The 24272-nt window shown below is 47.5% G+C and overlaps 1 protein-coding gene across 1 annotated transcript in view; it reads right to left on the bottom strand.

Moving 5' to 3' along the window:
• Nucleotides 1–12863: 12863 nt before the first annotated feature.
• Nucleotides 12864–24272, bottom strand: part of LOC126548483 (uncharacterized) — a 29081-nt gene continuing 17672 nt past the window's right edge. The window contains exons 2-3 of the mRNA XM_050196684.2: nt 22872–23150; nt 12864–14545 (exon numbers count right to left, since the gene is read on the bottom strand). Coding sequence (XP_050052641.1) covers nt 14455–14545; nt 22872–23134 — 354 coding nt within the window. The 5' untranslated portion in view covers nt 23135–23150 and the 3' untranslated portion in view covers nt 12864–14454. The remainder of the gene's footprint in view (nt 14546–22871; nt 23151–24272) is intronic.

Raw genomic sequence — 24272 nt, 5'->3', positions numbered from 1 at the left:
TGCAAGCAAGTTGGTGCATTCTCATTGAAGTGACAGAGGACAGGGTCGGTGGTTAATGCCTGCTTGAGGGCTTGAAAAGAAAGTTCGCAGTCATCTGTCCAAGGGAAAGCAGTACCCGACGTGAGCAACTTGTGTAGCGGCGACGCCACGGCCGCAAAATGATTGATGAAGCGGCGGAAGTAGGATGCCAGGCCCAAGAAACTTCTTAATTGCTTTTGATTTTCAGGGCGAGGGAAGCGAAGCACGGCAGCAACCTTTTCGGGATCTGGTCGAACGCCATCTTTGCTGATAAGATGGCCCAACACTTTGATGTTCTTTCTGGCAAAATGGCATTTCTTTGTGTTGAGTTGGAGTCCAGCGTTGGAAATGCACGTGAAAACTTCGTCCAAGCGCTCAAGGTGCTGACGAAAAGTTGTAGAAAAAATAACAATGTCGTCTAAATAGCACAGACAGGTCTTCCACTTAAGGCCACGTAAAACTGTGTCGATCATGCGTTCAAATGTTGCAGGGGCATTACATAAACCGAATGGCATGACGTTGAACTCGTAAAGTCCATCTGGTGTTGCAAACGCTGTCTTGTCCTTGTCCGCTTCGTGCATGGGAATTTGCCAGTATCCGGATCGGAGGTCTAGACTAGAGAAATATTCTGCACCCTGGAGGGAGTCAATGGCATCGTCAATTCTTGGCATCGGATATACGTCTTTGCGCGTGATCTTATTAAGGGCTCGATAATCGACGCAGAATCGTACAGAGCCGTCTTTCTTGCGAACCAGCACCACAGGAGACGACCAAGAACTAGAGGATGGCCGAATGATGTCTCTTTTGAGCATGTCATCAACGTTATCCGCAATGATTTTCCGTTCTGCGGAAGACACGCGATACGGGCGGCGGCGTACAACCGAACTGCCTTCAGTTTCGATGCGATGTACTGCGACGGAAGTGCGCCCCAGAAGCTTAGAGTGGAAGTCAAATAAGGCTCTGTGTTTGTGCAGGAGTGCCAGAAGGTCTTCTTTCTGCGCAGTGGTGAAATCGGGATTTATCGCGGCCGTTAAAGCAGCGGCAGCAGTGTGATAATCAGTTGTGGTAGACAAAGGTGGTGATTCGGTGTGAAGCGGTACCAGCGAAAGAGGTTCGGTGTCAGTAAAGCATGTCACAGTAGAGCCCTGGGAGAGCACAACTGGCGAAGAAGTAGGGTTATGAACAGCGACTAACGCTCTACCGTCCTGAAACCGTACTAGGCTAGGAGTAAGGCTAAGCCCACCAGGAATGCAGTAACCGCTCGGTGCAAGGAACACATCGCCATTAATAATAGTGTCGGAAGTCAGAGTCAGAATATGCTCATTGCCCGCGGGAATGAAACAGTCGGTACACGTGAGAAAACGCAGGCTATGAGCATTGACAGCGGACGAAGATTCAGTGTCCGTCATATGAATAGTTCGCTGACGGCAAGAGATAAAAGCTGAGGCGGAGGACAGGAAGTCCCATCCCAAAATCATCGCGTAAGTGCACGAAGACAGCACGACGAACTGAATGTGGTGGAGGATGCCATCAATGAAAACGCGCGCAGTGCAAACACCGGAGGGCTGAACAAGAACTGCATTAGCGCAACGAAGGGGAGGGCCATTGTACGGTGTCTTCACTTTTCGCAATCGACAACACAAGTCAGCACTAATAACGGAAAGCGATGCACCTGTGTCAACCAAGGCTTCGATTCGGACACCTTCAACAGACACCAAAAGTACATTTGACGGGCGCTCCGGAGGAGTTTCACGTTGTCCAACAGATGCAGCTTTCCCTCCTGAAGCTGCACCATTTAGTTTTCCGGGCGGTGATCGGAGGACGAAGTAGCCGGTCGTAGAGGGGAAGAAGAGCGCCGCATCGGTGATGGAGAGCAACGACGCGGGAAACGCAATGAACCGGCAGTGTTGAAGTCCTGTGGAGATGGGGAACGTCGTGGATAATAATCGTAGTCAGAATGCCGACGTCGTGGTACAGGGCCAGGAAACTGATCCCTTTCAAAGCCGTCATAGCCACGTCTTTCATCTTGTTGACGGCGTCGGCAAAACCTGGAAATGTGGCCACGGATGCCGCAGTAGTAACAAACCGGTCGAGGTGGGCTCCATGCGTTATAAGACGGAACAGGCGATGGTCTTGCAGTGATAGGATTCAGGGACATGTGCGGTACAGGTGCCTGTTGTGGTGGCTGCTGGGAGGGTGGCACTATTGAGGCAACCTGAGCGTACGTTGGCGTATGGATAGGGTGCGGACTCGTGATTTGCGGGCATGTCACGGCAGCTATCTCTTCCCTCACGATATGGCGTAGGCCGCCACCAGGAGGCGTCAGATGGACCTCAGGAGGGTTTGACGAAGCTTGGGCGTGCAGTTCCTCACGGATGATGGAGCGAATCAAGGCACGTAGCTCGCTGTCGTTGGACGCCTTGAAATCAGAAGTGTCAAGGTGTAAGCGGAGCATATGAAGCTCATCGAGACGCTGACACGTACTGATGATGTCGGCGACGGTAGTGGGATTCAGCACTACAAGAGCATTGAATGCCGCAGTCCCAATACCCTTGAGCAGGTGGCGTACACGGTCACTCTCTGCCATCGAGGTGTTCACGCGGCGGCAGAGGGCGAGGACGTCCTCTATGTACGAAGTGTAGGACTCGCCTGAGTGCTGAACACGCTCTGCAAGCTTCTTCTTAGCGATATCGGAGCGGACAGAGGAGTTCGCGAAAATCTGGCGTAGATGGTGTTTAAAGATGCTCCAGTTGGCCAAATCGAGCTCATGATTGTAAAACCAAGTTTTCGCAACTCCGGTTAGGTAGAAGGCGACGTGAGCAAGTTTTGCTGATTCGTTCCAGTGGTTAAAGTCACTCACGCGCTCGTATAGCTCCAACCAGTCTTCAACGTCGTCACCTGGAAGCCCAGCAAATACCGGTGGATCCTTCTGAGGGGTGGTGACTGTCCAAGAAGGGGTTCCCGCAGGAGTAGGCAAGGTGGATGTCGTGGTACTGGTCTGCTGGTCTTGCGACATGGTTGAGTGCAGTTGGTAGAGGCGGCGACCCGAGCGGAGCTCCAGGGATGTAGCGTAGGTGAAGCTGGAGAGAGACCGGGAGCGAGAGGGCGAAGGAACCGGACAGCACACTCCACCACTTGTGAGACGAGGTTTAGGCAGCCAGTCTCTTCTTTATTCTCTTGAGAGAGTGCCCCACCACCAGGCCCCAAAACGGTGATGATGAGTATGTACAGGTGAGAATATGAAGCGTATGAATAATGCTCACAATATATATATATATTGTCGCATCGTCAAAAGCAGAGGTCGTAGAGCGCTATTCAATAGGCACAACGGCAGGTCGCCTTTTAATACCGAGCGCACTGCGACTTCTCCACTGCGCCATTACAAAAACGCTCATGCACACTCGCGTTGTCCCCTTCTTCATCGGATTACAGGCGCGCATTTGCGCCCCTCCGAAGAAAGCATCGTCCCGATGCGCAATCTAAGCGGGACAATGGGACGGAGTACAACAAGACAGAGTCACACACAAAAAAGAAGAAAAAAAAAGCAAAAGTTAGTCCCACAGATACGGTTTCATCCGTACTGTCAGGAACGACCTCGTAATTCACGTCGCTCAGGCGGCGGATCACTCTGTTATAGGGCCCCAAGTACCATCTTAGGAATTTTTCAGAGAGTCTACGTCGGCGTATGGGTTTCCAGACCGGGCTTCTTCGGCGGGCTTCTTCGGCGCGCTGAGCAAATTTGTCAACGTCGGTAGGTAGGTCGTCAAACTCGTGCAGCAGCATGGCATCCAGCGTTTTAGTGGCTTCGTGACCATGGACCAAGCTGAATGGTGTCATTCCAGTAGTTTCTTGTCGAGCGGTATTGTAGGCGAATGTTACGTAAGGCAAAATCTGATCCCAGTTCTTATGTTCTACGTCGACATACATGCATAGCATGTCTGCGAGGGCCTTATTAAGACGCTCGGTTAGTCCGTTCGTCTGGGATTGATACGCGGTTGTTTTCAGGTGGCTCGTACCACTATGTCTGAGAAGCGAGTCAAGAAGTTCGGCAGTGAAGGCATTTCCCCTGTCTGTGATGACTACTTTTTGGGTGCCGTGCCTAAGGACGACGTTTTCAATAAAAAATGAGCTGCTTCGGCTGCTGTGCCCAACTGGGTAACTTTCGTGTCCCCGTAACGCGTCAGGTAATATGTCACAACAATGATCAATCTGTTGCCAGCTGTAGAAGTTGGAAATGAGCCCAGGAAATTCATTCCAACTTGGGCGAATGGCTGGCCTCGTACCTCGACCGGATGTAAGACACCTGCAGGCTTACCGGGAGGTGCTTTGCGTCTTTGACAGTCGGCACATGTTTGTGCGTGACGTTTTACAGTAGCGGGTAGCCTCGGCCAGTAGTACTTCCGTCTTAGTCGGGACAATGTTCTCGTGTAGCCTAGATGACCTGCGCTTGTTTCATCGTGGCATGCTTTTCGTAGTTCTTTTCGAAGTGATGCCGGTACGACAAGCAGGTACGTGCTGCCACTGGCCTAAAAGTTCTTCTTATATAGAGCATCGTTCCGGAGACAAAACTACGGCAGTCCCCTGGCATAGAGTCGCTTTACGTCTTTATTTTGGCCTTCCAAGAAATTAATGAGTGGGAGCAGCTCTGGGTCGTGGCGATGCTCCTGTGAAATGGGGACGGGTCGACGACGCCCAAAAATGCAGCGTCCACGTCCACGTCATAGTTACCTGCGGACTCGACGGGTGACCGCAAGAGGCAGTCGGCGTCGGTGTGCCTCTTTCCTGATTTGTAAATGATTGTCTGCCTAAGACTCCTGAATTGTAAATGACTTTCCTGATCGTAAATGACTCTTGAAGCCTAAGACACCAGCGAGCCAGACGGCCAGATTCAAGTTAGTCAGCCAACAAAGAGAATGATGATCGCTGACAGCCTTGAATGAACGGCCGTGCAAATACGAGCGAAATTTGATAACCGCCCACACCACGGCGAGGCCTTCCTTCTCGGTAGTTGAGTAGTTTTCCTCCGTACAAGAGAGAGTTCTGCTAGCGTAGGCGATTACTTTCTCCGACGTCTTGCCATTGCAGCAGTACGGTACCCAGGCCAACATTGCTCGCATCAGTGTGAAGTGCTGTAGCGACCTCTTGGTCGAAGTGTGCAAGAACACGAGGCGTTTACAGGCGTTGGCGTAGTTCGCGAAACTCTACTTGCTCATTTTCCCCCCACAGAGAGAGAACATCGTCTTGTGTCAGGCGTGTTAACGGTGCAGCAATACATGAAAAATTCGCAATAAAGCGTCGGCAATAGGCGCACAGCCTCAAGAAGCACCTCACTGCCTTCTTGTCGGATGGTGTGGAAAACTTTGCCACAGCGTCTATTTTGGCTGTATCAGGTCGTACACTCTCGTGACTGACGACGTGGCCGAGGAAGCACAGTTCACTGAAACCAAAATGACATTTCTCGGGCTTCAACGTCAGACCAGCCGAGCGTATAGTTTGGAGAAAAGTGAGTAACCAGCTTAGGTGCTCCTCAAATGTAGCTGAGAACACTATGACGTCGTCTAGATAGACCAAGCATGTTTGCCACTTCAGGCCTGAAAGTACGGTGTCCATTAGACGCTGAAAGGTGGCAGGCGCTGAGCCCAAACCGAAAGGAAGGACCTTAAATTCGTAAAGACCGTCGGGGGTCACGAAGGCAGTTTTCTCACGATCTCTCTCATCGACCTCAATCTGCCAATACCCTCTTCGTAGGTCCATTGATGAAAAATAACGTGCATGCCGCGGCCGGTCCCGCGAATCGTCGATGCGTGGCAGCGGGCAGATGTCTTTCTTCGAGACCTGGTTTAATTTGCGTTAATCGATGCAGAATCGCAAACTGCCGTCTTTCTTTTTGACCAAGACCACGGGTGACGCTCAGAAACTTTTCGAAGGCTGTATCACATCATCCTCGAGCATCTTCTCCACTTACTTTTGAATCTCCTCGTGTTCCTTTGGAGCTACACGGTAGGAATTTTGTCGAATCGGCCACGTAGTATCATCCGTGATGATACGGTGCTTGGTCAGTGGTGTTTGTTGACCTTCGACATAGTCGAAAAGCAATCTTCGAACTGATGTATCAGCTCCAAGAGGCGCCGCCGCTCGGAAGGCGACAGGGTGGAGCTAACGTCGACAGACAAAGGCGTCGAGGGTGGGACGGTCGTTGCTTGTAGAGCGAAACAATCTTTTACCTGGGTGATGTCGTCGCAGTACGCAATTGCGGTACCCTTCTAGATGTGACGCCGTTCGTTGCTGAAGTTCGTGAGAAGGACTTCCGCATGCCCATGAGTCATGTCGAGTACGCCTCCATAGCAATTGAAATGCCTTGCGTGAGCAATAGTGCAACGATTTGCTCCGCGATCACATCCCCGTGGTAGGGCTTCTTGCGTGATACAGATACTAGGCGGCAGGATCGCGGCTGAACGGTCACATCGTCGGCGATTCGCAAACGCTCATGTTGCCCGTCATTCATCGTGTCGGAGTATGGGCAGGCAGAAAATCTCACCACACGTTTCGGAATGTTTGTGACTGCGCCGTGATCTCGCAGAAAATCCATCCCCAAGATGAGGTCTTTGCAGCAGTCGGGGAGAATTACGAAAGTGGCAACGAAGCTGGAATTACCGATGTGGATTCGGGCGGTGCAGGTTCCCGTTGGTGTCATTAGCTGACCCCCGGCACTTATGCGGGGCCCTGTCCACGGCGTCTTCACTTTCTTAATTCGGTCGGCCAGCTCTTGCCGCATAATCGAGAAGTCTGCACCAGTGTATCGAGCTGTATCGAGCTGCCGCCGCTAGTAAAGCCGTGTATCCGTGGCTAATCACTTGGGAGCGCTTGAGTAGGGGCGCGCGAGCGCGTATTTATTTCCTATTTTGGATGTTTCGCGCGCTTTTGTTTTATCTCGGAAAAACCAACGAGACAAAGCTGAGCACTAAACAAATGCTTGATTCGGAAGTTATTTGAGGTGCCCTACAACTTTGTAATTGATATGTTTGCGATTCAAGCAATAATTAAAAAGGTCACTAACTAAAAGTAATTAAGTAATACTTCGTGATGAAATAAATACTGGCCGTAAGTACATGTCTGACCAAAAAGTAAGTTTTGTACTCACAGTACAGTAAGTTTTGTACTTAATTGCACAGCTAGGTAGCGTAATCAGAACGAGCTTGCCTGGCACATTCAGGGCGTCCTCTGCAGCTCTTCCAACATTGCTTATTTTTGCTAACAATGCATTTTAAAAATTGTCATTCATCTTCCCTCGTTTTTTTTCGTGAATTTGTCAGCTGCGACAATGAAAATTCGCTCGATGTGCGCGCTAGGGACCAAAGCGGTGCTGTAACGTACGGACATCTTGCGCACAAGATCGTCGTTACTCACCATCTGGGTCCTCTGTGAAGCGCAGCGCTTCATTGTTTCGCTGTTGCTGGGACTTGAAGACGCTCCCAGTTGGGTCAATGAAAAGCTGTACAAATTGTCCATAGGCGATTTCTTGGCAGTAACATTATAAGTGCATGGTCGTCGGTTAATATCTGGTGGAGCGCTAACATGAGGAAACACATTTGAGCTCCCACGTTTGCCTGTCCGAACATGCTCATCGGCGAGGCTGCTTCGTGGCCCGATATTGGGCGTTCTATACTGTACTTTATGCCAAATTCATGTTCGTAAATCTGCGTCACCTCTTACAGCTTCTGTCCTCAGTACTGTAATTACATGTGCAATTGGTTACTGAAAAGAAAATTGAATAGCAGTGAGCGTTACCAAGTAAATAATGTAAGATAAATTAAGGAATTACCAGGAAATTGCATAGATTAGAATTAATCAATTACATGTAATTTATTACGTACAAGTATGCTGGGTATGTGACAATAGGCGTGTGCCGTTCTTCACTGAACGTCTTTGACGGCAATGTGGGAAAGCTAAGCATGTGCCACTTGAAATGTGCCGTTCTACAATGACGAAAAATATCCTTAAATTTATCCGGTGTTGAGCGGAATCCAACCCACGTCCCAAGGGTTCCTCAAGGACAGCAGCCCGATGCATTATCAGGCTGCACCACAAAAGCACTTGGTATATGCCGCACTGCAATGAACCTCTCGCCAACTTGGGTCACGGAGTATGTGCCTCTCGATGTGCGGCAAGCAAGGGAACAATTCTCAGCGTTCGCAGGCAATGGCGCGCCACGCTCGTCTCGGAGGCCACGCGCGGACTTTTCGACAGCGCCACAAGATGGCGCAGTATGTCCAAAAAGCGCGAGAGAGGAGCCCGGTGGCAGCATTGCGCGTTTCTCAGCGTTCGCACGCACCGGCGCGCTGTGCATTTTGGACGCCACGCGCAGGCTTCGCGACGGCGCCGCTGGATGGCGTCGGTTGCTCTTAGGAAAACGCGAAAGCCGAGCCTGGCTGCAGCACTCGCTTCATACATATAACTCGTTTCGACGGTTGCAGTACGTTGTGTCGCTATATTGATTCAATGCTAATCGCATTAGCCTCGACAATCATTGGGAGGTGGGCTGCGCCGATATATATACATATATATATATATATATATATATATATATATATATATATATATATATATATATATATATATATATACATATATATGCGTGTGTGTGTGTGTGTGTGTGTGTGTGTGTGTGTGTGTGCGTGCGTGCGTGCGTGCGTGCGTGCGTGCGTGCGTGCGTGCGTGCGTGCGTGCGCGCGCGCGCGCGCAACGAGCGACCGGGGCGGCGCATGCTTTGCAGTGTGGCGCCCGATGACGAAGAAAATTCATCGACCATTACGATACTCCCAAATGCGAAGTTTGACCGCAGCTCTATATGTGTTTTCATTTCCTCATGTGTTCACTAGCGCGGACAATCTGTCTCGTGCGGCACGTTGCAAACGCCGCGAAGTGTGGCGCGACTGCCTCGCTAATCGGAAGATCGCGAAAGGGAGCGCGTCGGTGACGCGTGGACGCGATTCACAGCGACCGCGGCAGACAGACTTCCGCTCATGCAATGCTTTGTTTCCATATATGGTTTCGGTAGCGTCATCGGTGAACAGACGACACGCACTATACTCTGGCGCCATCTCGTAGCGATCGTCGCCGCAGAGCCCGTCTTGTGTGGAACTACGCTTTTCTTCCCATACTTTCTTCATACCCTCCTCCTCCGCTTTCCTCCTCTCTTTCATCCTTCGCTGTGTTCGCTCGGTTACGAGGGACGCCAACGTCGCCGCTCGCCGCAGGAACGCGCGCCTAAGAGCTGCGTTCTCGAACACCGTGGCGGCGCTGTGTTCGAAGGGGATTTAGGGTGTCTCAGTGTCAGCGCCGCCTCCCGTGGCATCGAGGCACCCTAAGTGGATTGCGCCGCATCGAGGCCGCGCCATTAAATACTGCCGGCGATGCTGCTCGGCGCGGTCGTTTGTACTACTTCTCGCGCTGGTATGTGCGATCGGACCGCTCAAATAGTACTCCTGAATACATGTGACGTGTATTTGTCTTGAGAATAAATGCTTTTCTTTTTTTTTTTTTTTTTTGTCGCGAGGAGATAGCGCGTGCATTGCGGCCGCTGTGTCGGCTTTCATTATACTATGTTATTGTAGTTCCCTTCGGGAACAAATGTCTTGCCTGTTCTTCAAGCAGCATAAGTGTCTCTCGTATGTATTTTTGCGCACATCTTGCGAGACGCAGACGGAAAAAATAATTGTATACTTGCTCCCTTGGCGCTTTAATCAAATACAACATATCTGCCCCATCCGGTGCCCTGATCTCAGATTTATGTGTAGTATACAGTATTTACCAAAAAAAATACGCAACGTAACCTCCGTGTATGTTTGCGTCTTCCTCGCATCACAAAATTCGGAACAATTAGTACGGGGTCCTGTATTGCCATCGGACCTCCGGCGCCGTAAATAGATTTATATCACTATTCTGTATGTTAAACATTGGCCCGTAAGCCGTGTTCATTTTCTTTTTTTGGTCCATGCTTATTTTATATATACAGGGTGATCATTTTTACGTTTTATGAAATTTTTAAAAATCGTCCGTGGCAGATAACACAATTCTTGACCTTGAGCGGAAGAGGCGGACATTACCTGCACGAGAAATTGAAACACATTAAGCTAATTAACAAAAACTCAATAATTAACTTCAGAATTCCTTATTTTACAGCACATACTGCAATTTACGAATCGTTTCCGGTGAGCTTGCAAGATGTATACACTTGAAATGAATTTCCAGGATGACACCAGTTTCGACATATTATTTCCCAAAGTGTATAACGAAATAGATGGGCGTTCCAGTTACTTTTGTGCTTGAATGCAAAAAGAGAGCTGTGTTAAAAGAGTAAGTAAAACAACAGCGCATCCTTACGGCAAGTTTGATGGCGCATATCTCCAAACTGGTGTCACTCTGCAAATTCATTCCAAGTGCGTACGCCTTGCAAGCTCACCGACTACAATGCTTAGGTTACAATATGTGCCGTAAGGTAATTAATTCAAAATATTATTAGCGGATTTTTGTTAATTAGCCGAATATGTGTTTGATTTCTCGTGCAAGTAATATCCACCTCTCTGAATAACCCAGGTCAAGGACTTGAATTATGTTATCGGCAACAGGCGATCTTTAAAATTTCTATAAAATTTAAAAATGATCACCCTGTACCTTAATTAGTGGTTATGACGTCGCTCTGCTAAACTCGAGCTCGTGGGTTCAATCCAGGCCACGGAAGTCAATGGAGGCGAAATACAAAAACACCTGTGGTACTTATGTTTAGGTGCACGTTAAAGTACCCCAGGGGCGCGATCGGAGATCGTTGTTCGATACGCGTTCTGCTAGGTTGCTGCAACGTCACAATGTAGCAGCATGCAAAATTTATGAGAACGGGACTCAGAGAGCAGCCAATCTGCAAGCGGTGAACTCCCCAGAAGTTTACTTCCCTCGTTTGTCGTCTGCTTGCAGACAGTATACTACAAAACGAAATGTTTCTCGCCTTCCCATAAAAGAAATCTTTATCTAAAAAATTTATTTATTTCTTCTCAAGCTTAAACACGTTTTCAAATAGTAATACGTGTGACTACTACAATTTCTAACTATTAGTTTCTCTGCTTCGTCCCTAGTTGTTGTCGCGTACAGCGAGGGAAAAGAAAAAGAATAAAGAAACGACGGGAACTGTGGTGCAGTTTTCAAGAGGCAACAACAACATTCTAGTGGCTCGCTGGCACCCGATGATGGGGTCGAGTTCGCCCCACAAACAACGCGCTATTTGTTTCGAGAAACGAAAGCGACGCCGGAATTCGCTTTCTCCCATTTCTTTAAACGCGTTTCGCACCTCCACTGCTCTCATAGCAACGCCAATAAAACAAGCGAAGTTTCCATCGCAAGCGCCATTTTCTCGAATTAAACTATGGATTAGATCCGAACGTGCCATTCCGCTGCCAAAGCCGCCGTTTGTATCCAATCGAATCCACCAGACGCGCCATGCGAAGCTGGTCTCGTACGAGCGTATGATCGCTCCAAACTTCCCAACTCCCGTCGCGTTCGGCACCTAGTAGACGACGTGCTCGATTGCAAGATGATTGGCAGAAGCGTATCGTCATTTTGACGTCACCAAAAACGTGGCCACGCCCCGCGGCTACCGACGTCGGCGCGGAGTAGGCCAATGGCGCGCGCCGGTAACCGAACGAACGCGTCGAACAACGATCTCCGATCGCACCCCAGGTGATCAAAACTAAACCAGGTGCCATATGTGGTATCATATCATGATTTTTCCACGTAAAACCCAAGAATTTCATTATTTAAAAAAAGAAGGTAGCTGTGTGAGTAGCTTCTAGGGGTGTACACAAAATAAAATTATTCTGGGGTCTCGTGGCATCTTCTCTGTAGAATGAGTGGCCTCTTCTCTGTAGAATTGTTGGTGGCACACCATTAAAGCCGCTGTATGCACGCTCCGAGGCAGGTGGCATTTGGTTTATGTATGAGCACTCTGGAGCCACCAGTGATAGAGTCCCGCCACAGCACGAACCACGAATACCCCCGCGGCCGGGCCGTCGTCAACGTGGAGGCGCGTTCGCCTGAAGTGGCCGCACGTGAGGCCGCCGGTCTCATTCTCGAAAGGCAGCGAGTGCAGTTAAAGTATCTGACAATTGTTCATCATTTATATGTCGTGAATATGCCTATGTGCCCTCCGATTTACCGAGAAGTTCAGTCAACCGCTCCTCCTCCTAACACCAAGCAGTTAATAAATATTAGCCTGGTTTATTTCGCTATAATATTGTTTTCTTCAATCATTGGCCTCGCCCTTTTTATTCCACCAACAAGAAGCAGGCGTGAAACAACACGCAACGAATAAAATCTTCTTAAGTATGCCTTCACCATTGCAAATCGGTGGCTGCTGTGCCAAACTTACGTTTTATTTTTAGAAAACTTTTAGTGTTTTTACTTTTAGTGTTGAAGACAGTAGTTCACCGGGCTAAAATTACCATTGGTAAGCACCCACAAAATGTGATGGGCCCACCAAAGCAAATAAAGACGTTAAAAACATTTACTGTATTAACTTTCTGCAACAAAAAAAAAAACAGGGCGTCCGTACAATGAACGCGAGCTCGCTAGCGGACGACGCACTTCACAATGCCAGCAATATTGAAAACGTCGTGCTGTATAATCTATATATGCGCAATCGGTGTCAGCGCCCCCAGTGAAAGTACGTTGCATATGCCGCGAAGCGCGTCTCCGCCCCAATGCAGCTGGCTCGAAGCACCCTCGCACCATCTTTCCACACGCGGTGGCACAGCGGGAGAGCGCCGTACGGCTCATTCGACCTTATTCTAGCACACTCTAGTTGAAACCTTTATTCGACGCAAAGAAAAAAAAAATACAAGTCGGAATGGTCGTACCAACACTCCTTTAGGAAGAATATATTGAATACAACTTCGCAGATTTGGTCATGGACTTGACAGTTCAGGTTCTCCTTTCGTTTGATGCCTCGACTACGGTATTGAGCAGAAGTGACGTTCGCCTGAGGTTCTGCTTTTCCGCATCAATTCCGACCTATAAATTTGCATCTTTCTTATCATACTTCTTGCGTTTCCATCTCTTCGACTGTTCAATTTGCAGACGCCATGATTCATTCTCTTTAAATGGAACTAATCACGACTTTTTCTTGCATCTTTCAGCGTAACTTCATGGAGGATCCACGGCTTTATGCATTTCGCCGAAAATCAAGATTGCCGACAGCGAATCACCCGGAATTGCCTTGAAATAGACTAAACCAAAACGATTCTTCACACTCGGTCTCAATTTTTCTCAGTCAGCGAACTGATAACAGGACCCTCGGATCAGGCGCGTAGCCAGGATCTTTTTTTTTTTTTTTTTTTTGGCGGGGAGGGGGGGGGGTATAAAGTTGCATTTATGGGGGGGGGGGGCGCAGAGATAAGTTTCCCATGCTTGGTGCATAATAATACAACTATTACCTTGAGCAAGCCCTTGGTCTGCCTGAAGGCGTGTACCATTCTGTACTTGTCTGGGGCGGGCGTTCGAAGAAGCCTTTGTTTATAGGCGACATGCCAGACATAAAAGGAAGCAGGCCAGCGACCTGGAAAAATTCGGGGGAGGGGTGATGAAGCCCGATCAGACCTTGCACCCCCTCTTCCCCCTAGTTACGCCACTGCCTCTGGTGCAATAAATTATCGAGGAACGCAACATACCCACACGCCTCTGACTGTTGCCTGGCCGTCTCCCACAGCCTCCGGTCAGGAATCCTGGCTACGTGCCTTCCGGGGTCAGGAATTGAGGGCGGCAAGCGCACTAGGAAGAAAGCGCATTTCCCTCTGGGGCAATCTCTTACTACATTCCAGAGGGACGAAGACAGATGACAACGCAGCGGCAATTGTCAGCGCCTCTTCATTAGTGGACAACACGATTACAAAGGTGTCTGTAAGCACGCAAAAATTAGGTGATTGAAGAAGCGCTATACTATAGTCCAAAGACAGTGTTAGAGAGTATACACAAGGGGGTTGCAGATTTGATAATAACTCTTTGTTCTTTACCAACGCCTTATAATTATCATTTCCTTTGCTATCACAGATGCCTATCCTCATTTCTTACGAACGCGCTCCTGAAAAGCTTTGTGTATCTGTGGCCTGTTTTTTGTTGATTCGCTTTGAAGCCAGCGCACGGTGTATAATTACTTCCTTTCTTTCTTCCTTTCTTCCTTTCTTTCTTTCTTTCTTTCTTTCTTTCTTTCTTTTTGGAAGTGTCAGGTGTCAAGTGCGCTCTCTGAGCATCTTGCCCTTCGCAAGTGCCGTACGTTAAAGATACGATTACTTTGCGAACGCCGCCGTCATCTTGAAAAATTGAAGACCGGGTCGCAATTTCCTGTAAACCGCGCAGTGGTAAAACGCGTGTGTGCACGGAGTGCTTCCAGCCTCAGTCCTGGCAGCACAGGCAGCACAAACCCATGCACAGGGCACACAAGCAGCAGTCCTTGGCATAACTGTCCTCTTTCTCCTTCACAATCCTGCGAAGAAAATGAAAGTGCGACTTGTAGAGATTAGCTGCAAACCACAATCCGGTCCGTTAGGATAGGCATCATCGGCGGGCAATGGGTACATTAAATAACTGTTCCTGTTATCGCATGCCTCCTTCTACAGCTGCTATACTAAGGAAGTTTCCGTTTCGTAGTGTTAAGGTACGTCCTCCACTTGCGGAAGTAAGCGCGTGCAAGGCGGCGCGCTTATTTCGGCAGCGCTTGTGGTGTCGCCTTCTCGTCTCCTGTCCCGTCTATACGTTTGGTGCTGTTTACACCAGAATGGAAAACCAACAAGTCCAAGCCGATATTCTAGAGAATTCTTGCCGCGAAGGTGCCTTCCGCGGCGCGCGTTTTTAAGTGCGCCGCCTTACACGCGCTTATTTCCGCAAGTGAGGACGTACCTTTATGCAGAGCTTAGCAACATGAAAGGTTCGAGGCGCGCATTCGAGACGGCGCTCGAGACTCGGCAGACGACGCTCTTCAGAGTGCGTAGAACACGGCGTCGAAGCATATCTGCGAGATCTGATTGGTTATAATGGTGGTTGTAGCTTTAAGTGCTACACTATTGTAAAAGAGAACGACAGTCATACATGGATAAAAGTAAAATGCTACGAAGGTATTAATACCTGCATAATAGATAGTCCTTAGGTATATAACCCAAGTTAACTCATATGAGGGAAAATAATTCTCATTTAGCACCATTCCTTCCACAGCGCAGCTGAGTGAGTCGTGCATATTGTCACGTGGTAGTGACGGTAAAGACTACAGTAGCAATACTGTGAAAGACGAAACTAACTTTTATTAGGCGAACCTGTGCCCACAAAAACAGGCTACACTTATAGCACAACGATAGCGGGGAACACAGTCGGCGGTCGTCGAAATCTGATTTACCGGTCGAGCGCGTCGGCTTTTATACACGAGCCATCGAACGTTCCAGAGTAATATCCGGTGCCAGCGTGTGTCTCACAGAAAGTTCTACACCATTCGCGTCGTGCATGCATGCAATCAGATTACACAAGGTTCGGTGACAACAGACAGCGGATAGAACCATCGATAACATTCCAGAAACTTCCGATACATGCAGGCGCGTCCCACGCTGAGCGATAACATTTGTTATACGGTGAAAAGCGCTCACCCGAAAAGGATAAACAAGTCCACTTGTCAATATGAATAGGAGGCTTCTGCTGGCGGCGCAGCTGGCAAAGCTCTTTCCACGTCAGGGTTCACCTGTGCGCTATTCGCCGACGCATCACCTGTCGGAAATGTGTCCAGGCTAAAGCAGATAAGGTGTTGTGTCGTGGAATATTACAGCGAAGCTGTTTATGCGGACCCTGTGTTGTCGTTGTCGGACTTCGCTAAAAAAAGGGGCCACGTGGCCTAGCGGGAGAGGAAAAGAAGAGCTCAACAGGGGGAAAGGCGTTCGAGTGACCCCTTTCTCCCTGTGAGAATGCTATCTTATACGCGAATCTTATACGGTTGTCACGCGGTGCATTTTCGGCGATCGAGCCAGATCGGCATCGAATTTATCGACGACTGATTCCACCCTGCCGCGAAAGAAACAAATGTTATGCTGGCGGTTTGCGGCCAACGAACAGTGCACAGCGATTGAAACGCGATACTAGGAGCGCGTGGCTGCCGGCACTTCTTTCGCCACGAAGAAGTACTGGCAGCCACGTCAATCGTCAAACTAATCCAAACAATCATCAAAAACAATTGCAGTGCCAGCATCTCCAGTGGTGGACCTTGCGCCCCAAATACGGAGCTTTGGATTAGTGGTTCCGCACATTCCATCACAGCTACCACTGTGGGAAGACCACAAGTAGCGCGTACTCCTGAGCAAGAAGCTGCCTAGCGCGAGCGTCAGCGCAAAAAAGGAGCGGAGCAACTTGCTCACGAAAAAAAAAAAAAGCACGGCAAAACACAGACAGAAACCTCACGCTTAAAAAAAACACTGGGAGAACCACAAAAAAAAGCACTCCTAAAGCACGCTCACCAAGCGAACCACGCAAAAGCGAAAATGCGGTGAAAGAATTGTGAAACAAAAATTAACAATATAGACTGCTTGCGAAGCTTGACTTGCATGGTGTAACACTCGGTGTAACTAGCACAGCTACGCCGTTCGACCATCTTCCCGGACTGGAAGGGGCGGTGATTTTAATTCTGAAACATGGCTCAGAATTGCGTTGCTACGCAAGACCGGCTAACGTGATTAATTGAAATATTTATTTCTTGTGTGTCCATCGTCTTAGTGCACGCCTTGTCTTTAGTCTCGCCTCGAAGCGCAGTAGTCCACCATGCCAAGTTAAAGCGCTCGCAGCCGGAGTGGTCGTAGAGGCTACAGTGTTCTCGCTGGCGTTGATCATAGCAGGCGTTTTGAGTGTACAGACGCCGAGACGCCTCTGTCTACTGATGGGCTCGCCTGGTGTCGGGAAAAGCAAAGCCGTCTCGTGCTGTATAGCCACTGTTGCTCTTGCCTAGGTCGAGTGTCCTACAGAATACCTCTAGGGCATTTTATACTAAGCATTTGCAACAGTTCGCAGATTTTGGCTAGTGCCACACACGAAAGCATGACAAACTTCAACGAGCTTTGTGGCTGTATGGCGTAACATGCCATGGCAAAGTTTCTTTTCTGTGCAGCTCTGTGTACACGACTCGTCGTCTTAACGCTTTTAGAAGAAGGAAAAAATACACCGTACCCTAACAGCCAGGCCAGCGCTTCTCAAGAAAAGCTTTATTCCACGGACAAACACTATACGTGCCAGCTCTCGCATTTGGCGAGTGAGACACCTCCGTTCTAAGGTGCACTTTTTGTTCACCTCCGTTCACACCTCCGTTCTAAGGTGCACTCCGTTCTAAGGCGCACTATATAAATGCTTCGCCCTCTCACAAACGCCAGAAAGCAGGTAATCTGTTACGGCAATTCATATAAATAGACATCTGTTGTTTCGTTCCAATACGAATCTCTCTATTGCCATAATAACCGACTATTTAATTGGAGTGTTCCAATAGCGCTTACGCGCACGAGAAGCACGACCATGGTTTTCTTTCCTTCTTTTCTCCCTTGTGGCGGTTCGCCTCTTTCGCCTCTTCTAAGGCATCTAGTAAGTTTTGTAAGCCAATATATTGCATCAATTCATTGTGCGGGAGAAAAAGAAAGTAAGTGTTCCCGCGATACCATTATGGCATCGCATAAAGTATCACTCAAGTACTTGTAAAGCCCTCCTCTGGACTTCCCACACAGTAACGACAAAGAAGAAAGCTATTTCTCGCGCGAGGACGAATGCTATTATTCGAGAACGCTGTTTGCCGCAGATAATGGCTCATTAAGCTTCATGAAATTGCAGTGCGCTCCCAATGCGTGGCTCGCGCTAGAATGCAATTTGGCAGCAGCATTTTCATAACTGTCACTGCCTTGTCCGCCCAAACGAGCTTATTATTTCTTATTTCCCTTCTTTCTGCCTTGCTTTCTTCTTCTGCTTTCTTTACTTGTTTGCTCTGCTTTATTGGAAAACCACGAGAGTGTTTCAATTCAATTAGATCATTAAAAGCCAAGCGGAAGCTATTACGCCGTGGTCGTTCTTTCTGTAAATATTGTCATTGATCATTTGGCATCATTTGATGAAATATCTGAATAGTTTAGCAGGTATCCCGCTCATACCCTTATAATAACAAATGCACTCCTGTGTCCCTCTTGGCATACGAATATCACACTTCGTAATAAATTACCCTAGGGGTTGACATATAGTTAAGATCCTTCATTTTCGCGCAGCATATTATTATTTTCGCGCCGCAGGCGTCACGAGAACGCGATCTTTTTGGGTGAAGGCAACCGGTCAATAAACCCACACATGCTGCCTGAAGGCATCAATTTTGCTGGATTCGAGACCCTCGTTATGTAATAAACGAGAAGAAAGGGGCTTAACCGAGGGGCCCGATTTTTATTAGTCATATCATAGGAAGCGAACAAACACTGACACCAAGGACAACATAGGGGAAATTAGTTGTGCGTAATAAATGAAATAAAGAAACGATAAATTAATGGAAATGAAAGTGCATGAAAAAACAACTTTCTTCAACAAATTTTTTTCACCCACTTTCATTTCCATTAATTTATGGTTTCTTTATTTCATTTATTACGCACAAGTAATTTCCCCTATGTTGTCCTTGGTGTCAGTGTTTGTGGGCTTCTGATGATATGACTATATATATATATATATATATATATATATATATATATATATATTCGGAAGTGTGGGTTCGGCTCCCACTGGCGACACGTTATCCTTTTCGTCCACTTTCGTTTCCCTTTCTTTAATTTGTACATTTTAATTTCAACCACAGCTAATTTGCCCCGATGCTTTCCGCGCGTTCATTGTCTGTTGGCCTTATATGGTCATGATTAACAAAAATCGAAAAAAAAAATTATGGGGTTTTACGTGCCAAAACCACTTTCTGATCATGAGGCACGCCGTAGTGGAGGACTCCGGAAATTTCGATCACTTGGGGTTCTTTAACGTGCACCTAAATCTAAGTACACGGGTGTTTTCGCATTTCGCCCCCATTGAAATGCGGCCGCCGTGGCCGGTATTCGATCCCGCGACCTCGTGCTCAGCAGCCCAACACCATAGCCACTGAGCAACCATGGCGGGTAACAAAAATCGAGCCCCTCGGTTCGCTTTCTTCTCTCGTTCATATGTATATATATTAAAGAAAGGGAAATGAAAGTGGACGAAAAGATAACATGTCGCCGGTGGGAGCCGAATCCGTAACTTCGGAATTACGCACGCGTTGCACTACCAGTTGTGCTATGGCGAGGGCTATCGAACTGTCCATTAACTTGGGTATCTGTGTTTTACTAGATCGAGCCCTAAGAGTGTCAGTCAGCGCCACTCGGCCGGATGTAGAACATCCTTCTTTTGCCCGATGGCGTCACGCAGCAACACGTGACCTTAGGAGAGTGGGCACGTGGCTAACATACCCTCGTATGCTACATAATGACATCAAGGCTGCCAGATCCGATATATATATATATATATATATATATATTGAAATTCTGGTGGTAAAAACTGTGTTATTTTTAAAGAGGAAAACCGGGGTAAATTGGGAGTTTTGTTCTCAGGCATCTCAAAGTTCGGAATTTTCCTGGTAAATTTAACACTACTAGCAGCATCGATTAACACAAAACGTTCTTCCATATAAACAAGCAAAATCACTGTTTATACACCATAATCATCACCCAGCACTTCGAGTAGCATGTCAGGCAAACAGGCAGGTTAACATCTATAGCATATCATAAAAGGTTGTATCTCTCTCGCTATCTCTCTCTCTCTCTCTCTGAGTCTCTCACACAGGAATATGTAGGGGCAATAAAAGCTGCTCGCAAATCATCTGATGATCTCATGCATACAAATACTCGTTGTCAGGCATTAATACACTTGAAACAACCCATGTTAACAAAAACAACAAATATAGACGGGATTCGCAATCTCGTCTTTGTTCTCTGCACTTACTAACAAAGAAAAAAAGTACGCAAAATGCACACGGTCATGATTCGCAAGAGGTGGGGCTCTTCGCCTTATCCTACAAGCCTTTATTGTCGTACCTTATCGTATGCATTGTCAGCATTTCTGGGACCTGTCGGGGATTTATCTCTTCTCTGTTGTCGTCCTGTTTTACTGGTTCCGAGTATACGCTCTTCCAACAAAATTTATGAATTACAAACTAGACGAATCAGCCATTCTTTGAACGTAGCGTATACATCTATATATAATTGAGTAAACAGCGTAAGCGATGCGTTAATTGACTGCCTAGCGCATTGTTGCCGTTTACAAGAATGCGATGCGCTGGAAATGCGATGAAAAGAACTATACTGTCGTATTCGTGTAAACGTGGCTTCTAAAGAAGCAACGAGCTTTCGTTCACACCGGCAGGCGCTGAATGTATTATATATTTATATATGCCTGTTTTTGCTTAGGTGTTAAGCGACATCTAGACACACACCGTATTCATGTAGTAGTTACAAAAATAATATATGTCTTTACTATTTACTCACAAACGGTGGGCAGCGTTCAGTAGTTTTGCAACACCTGCATTTAGTATTATCATTTACTAAAGGGCAAACTTCGGGAAGAATTGGGTTTAAACCGAACAACATAGGTTCACGGAACAACAATTGCTCACCGAACAATTTTGTTCAGTGAGAAAAAATCGGGAAACTCGAATTTCATAGATATTGTTCGGTGAGCAAAAATAGGAAATTATCGAGTTTTTCTCGAAAACGAAGGACCCTACATATAGTGGATAGCAGTGCACCCGCATATTAGTGCTTGCTTCCAGGGTTCAACTATATCACGCCTTATTTTTTCATGTTGCTTTATCTTATTATTCTTTCAGTATCGAGTAGAGCACGCTAAGCCCAGCCTGCTTTAGCAATACAACCGAAAAACAAGAAAACTTACTAGCGTCATAGCAGACGCGCAATGTCTCTCAGGATGTTGATGGCAAAAAAAAAAGGGGGGGGGGGGAATTAAAAGCTGGAAATTTTGTGTAGAGTCGGCTACATTTTTAAATATGAGTAGGGGTGTGATTCGGCTACAGGCTGGCTTCTCGCCAGTCCAACTCTGTGCCCTTGCGCCTGGTCATTAGTGACGCAGTGCAGAGAAGCTGTAAAACATGACGTCACAACAATGCAGCCGCTGCGGCGCTGCAGAAGTTGTATCGCAAGTATGCTTTTTTCACATACTTGCCACTGACATGTTTCCTTTTTCTTTTTTTTCGTGGCGTTAGAATTGTTCCGGACCGTTTAACAATTTTTATGGGCTCCGGAGAGTGTCTCAGGTGCATTGTACTGTTCAATGACTTCTACACACGCCGTGGTTGCTCAGTGGCTATGGTGTTGGGCTGCTGAGCACGAGGTCGCGGGATCGAATCCCGGCCACAGCGACCGCATTTCGATGGGAGCGAAATGCGAAAACACCCGTGTACTTAGATTTAGGTGCACGTTAAAGAACTCCAGGTGGTCAAAATTTCCGGAGTCCTCCTCTACGGCGTGCCTCATAATCAGAAAGTGGTTTTGGCACGTAAAACCCCATAATAAAATTTAAAAAATTAGTTCTACAATAGACGTCAAACTTCAAGCAACGATGCAAAACCTGGGTCATCGACACATTGTCGTGACGTTATGACAGAGAGCAATACTTGCTCACGTCGTGTAGCAATAAGCCTAGGTATTATGGCGGAGCTCGTAAAAACTTGAGTGCAGCGCAGGTTTCTTCAGGCGGCGCTCGCTTGTAACAGCAGCAGCGACCGCAGGAATGGAGCGAGAATCGTGACGTCATGACGCATCCACCTCCGCAACTGGTTAGTGAAACAATTAGTATCATAGTAAATTATTTAGGACGCTCTGGTGCTTGCCAGTGTTTCTTTAAAGGGACACTAAAGCGAAACAATAAATCAGTTTAGACTAATGAAGCCTTGTTTGAGAACCCTGCAGGCAGTCATTTTAAAAAAGATAGTTTAATTATTAGATGAGAAGATGAAGGTCCAAAGTATCAGAACTTGAATTTCGCGCCGAAACCCCAGTACCGGTACGTAAGCGTGACGTCAGGGATTCCAAAGTATGTTTTCGCATTTGGGCCGCGTTGGCTGAATAAAGGTTCCCGAAACTTGCCATGTTTAATATTTGGTTCCTTCAGAACACAATGTAGTCAATCTGTACCGCTGCATAGAAGATGCCTCTCTAGAAGATGCCGCTCTAGAAGATGCCATCTGCCATCAAAATCCAAGATGTCACAGCCCCCAGGTGCGGGAACTTAAGTAGGCGTCGCCACCCGTATTTCGTTCTTGCGCTTTTTCTGGCTTACCAAACGTCTTACCGTTGTAAGAGTGGTGTTTTTGGTGTTGTAGAACGGTAATTTACTGATCCAGAAGAAATCATTTTTCACTTTAGTGTCCCTTTAAGGTTTTGAGAGTTCGGCCCCTCATTTAACGTAAAAAAAAAAAAGAGAGAAATCGGAAATTGCATGTCAGTAGTACTCCCTTGAGTAGCCGGACGAAATGGCCATCCAATGGTGCGTCAGTTGTGCGAATGAGCTTTGGAGCTAGATTAACGCAACGCAACAAACATCGCCGGCGCCAATTGGTCGGAAGGCAAGATGAACGCTTGAGATAAATTGTGAAGGTATTTCTATCAAAGATTACGAAAAGCGTTCAGAAAAGCGGCGCACAGTCATCGCCGTGCGTATGCTCTCGTCACCCACGCCCTAGAGTTGACATTTCGTCGCGGCATACCCTCCCCTATTTGGAAAACACGTACACCGTCGTTGGCTGCGCAGGCGGCACGTAGTAACCGCCAGCCTGCTGCTGCGTTGGGTACAAGTGCTGGGGGCCGGGAGGCGGCGGTGGTTGGTACGTGTCGCCCACTGGCGCCGACGCTGCGAAGTAGGGCTCCGCTACGGGTGCCGGCGACGGTTGCGGGTAACCGGGGTAGGCGGGGGGCGGCGCCTGCTGTGGAGGCGCAAATCCGGGTGGCGGCGGTGGTTGGTACTGGTGATGCGCCTGAGGGTATCCGTAACTCATGTCTGCCAGTGGTTTGCTGCGTTTGTAGAAACAAACAAATTTGTCTGGTTCCGCGTGCTCTCCGTGCGACTTATTCTTATGACGGAAGAAACGATTTAGCAGAAAACCGGCCGCTAAGGTTGGCTTACTCAAATGGAAGCCGTCTGAATGCTGCGTCTTTTATCGACAACCGTAAACGGTTCCAGGGTTGCTAGGTTTGGCTACCTTGAGCTAAATTGGCCACTTTTGAAGGCTCGTGGAGCAAAACATTTCGAATTGGCTACTTGGCTATTTTCTGGCTACTTTTAAAAGCAACGTTTTCCTATAAGAACTACGGATAAACCAGACAAAATGTTACCATAAAACGGCATCATTCGCTGTACTACGCCTCTAACTACACACAATGTGCAACGATGATCATCACAATGTGCATTCGGAAGGGAGGACGCAACCTACGCCTTGCCAGCCGCCAAAATTCATTCAACAGGAACACCTTCTGGTTCATTTCATGGAACGTATCCTTTTATAGTTGAATGCTCAGAAAATTATAAGGGGGAGACAGAAGTTTCATTACGGTCCCATGATGAAATTGAGTAAAGGCATCTGAGAACACGCCAATACATGGCTATATGAATTACTAGAAAAACACTTTTCTTAAGGAATAAGAAATCCTGACTCGCTTACAAAGTTGAGATATGGCATAGGGATACATTGATGAATGACTAAAGGGTGAGAATGGTGCACTCGACATATTCGCTGGTACTATAGTTCACTGATAACTACTTGCGTTCTTTTAATCATTCATACAGGGATAACAAGTTCCGGAGGCGAATACCGAGCCACCAGTTCAAATTTGATATCCAGGATAAAGACCAGTTTGTTAATACATCGAAGGACACTAAACGGACGAGCTCCAAAAGGAGCAATTCATAATCCGCTACAGCAACGTTTTCTTCTTAATTGATTGACCATGGCGGCAGCCTGGCGACTTTTTTCGCTCCTTTTTAAGCACCTGGAATGAGCCGACTACTTTTTTAGCCACTTTTCTTTTTAGATTTCCTGGCTACATTTCACTTTTTGGACCTGGCATTGAACGGTTCTGCCTGGCTAAACAATCGGATCGCACGCGCTAAACATTCGCTAAAATATATTACTCAGC

Source organism: Dermacentor andersoni, chromosome 1, assembly GCF_023375885.2.
Source record: "Dermacentor andersoni chromosome 1, qqDerAnde1_hic_scaffold, whole genome shotgun sequence".
NCBI lineage: Eukaryota > Metazoa > Arthropoda > Arachnida > Ixodida > Ixodidae > Dermacentor > Dermacentor andersoni.
This window is presented reverse-complemented; position numbering and strand designations above follow the sequence as displayed.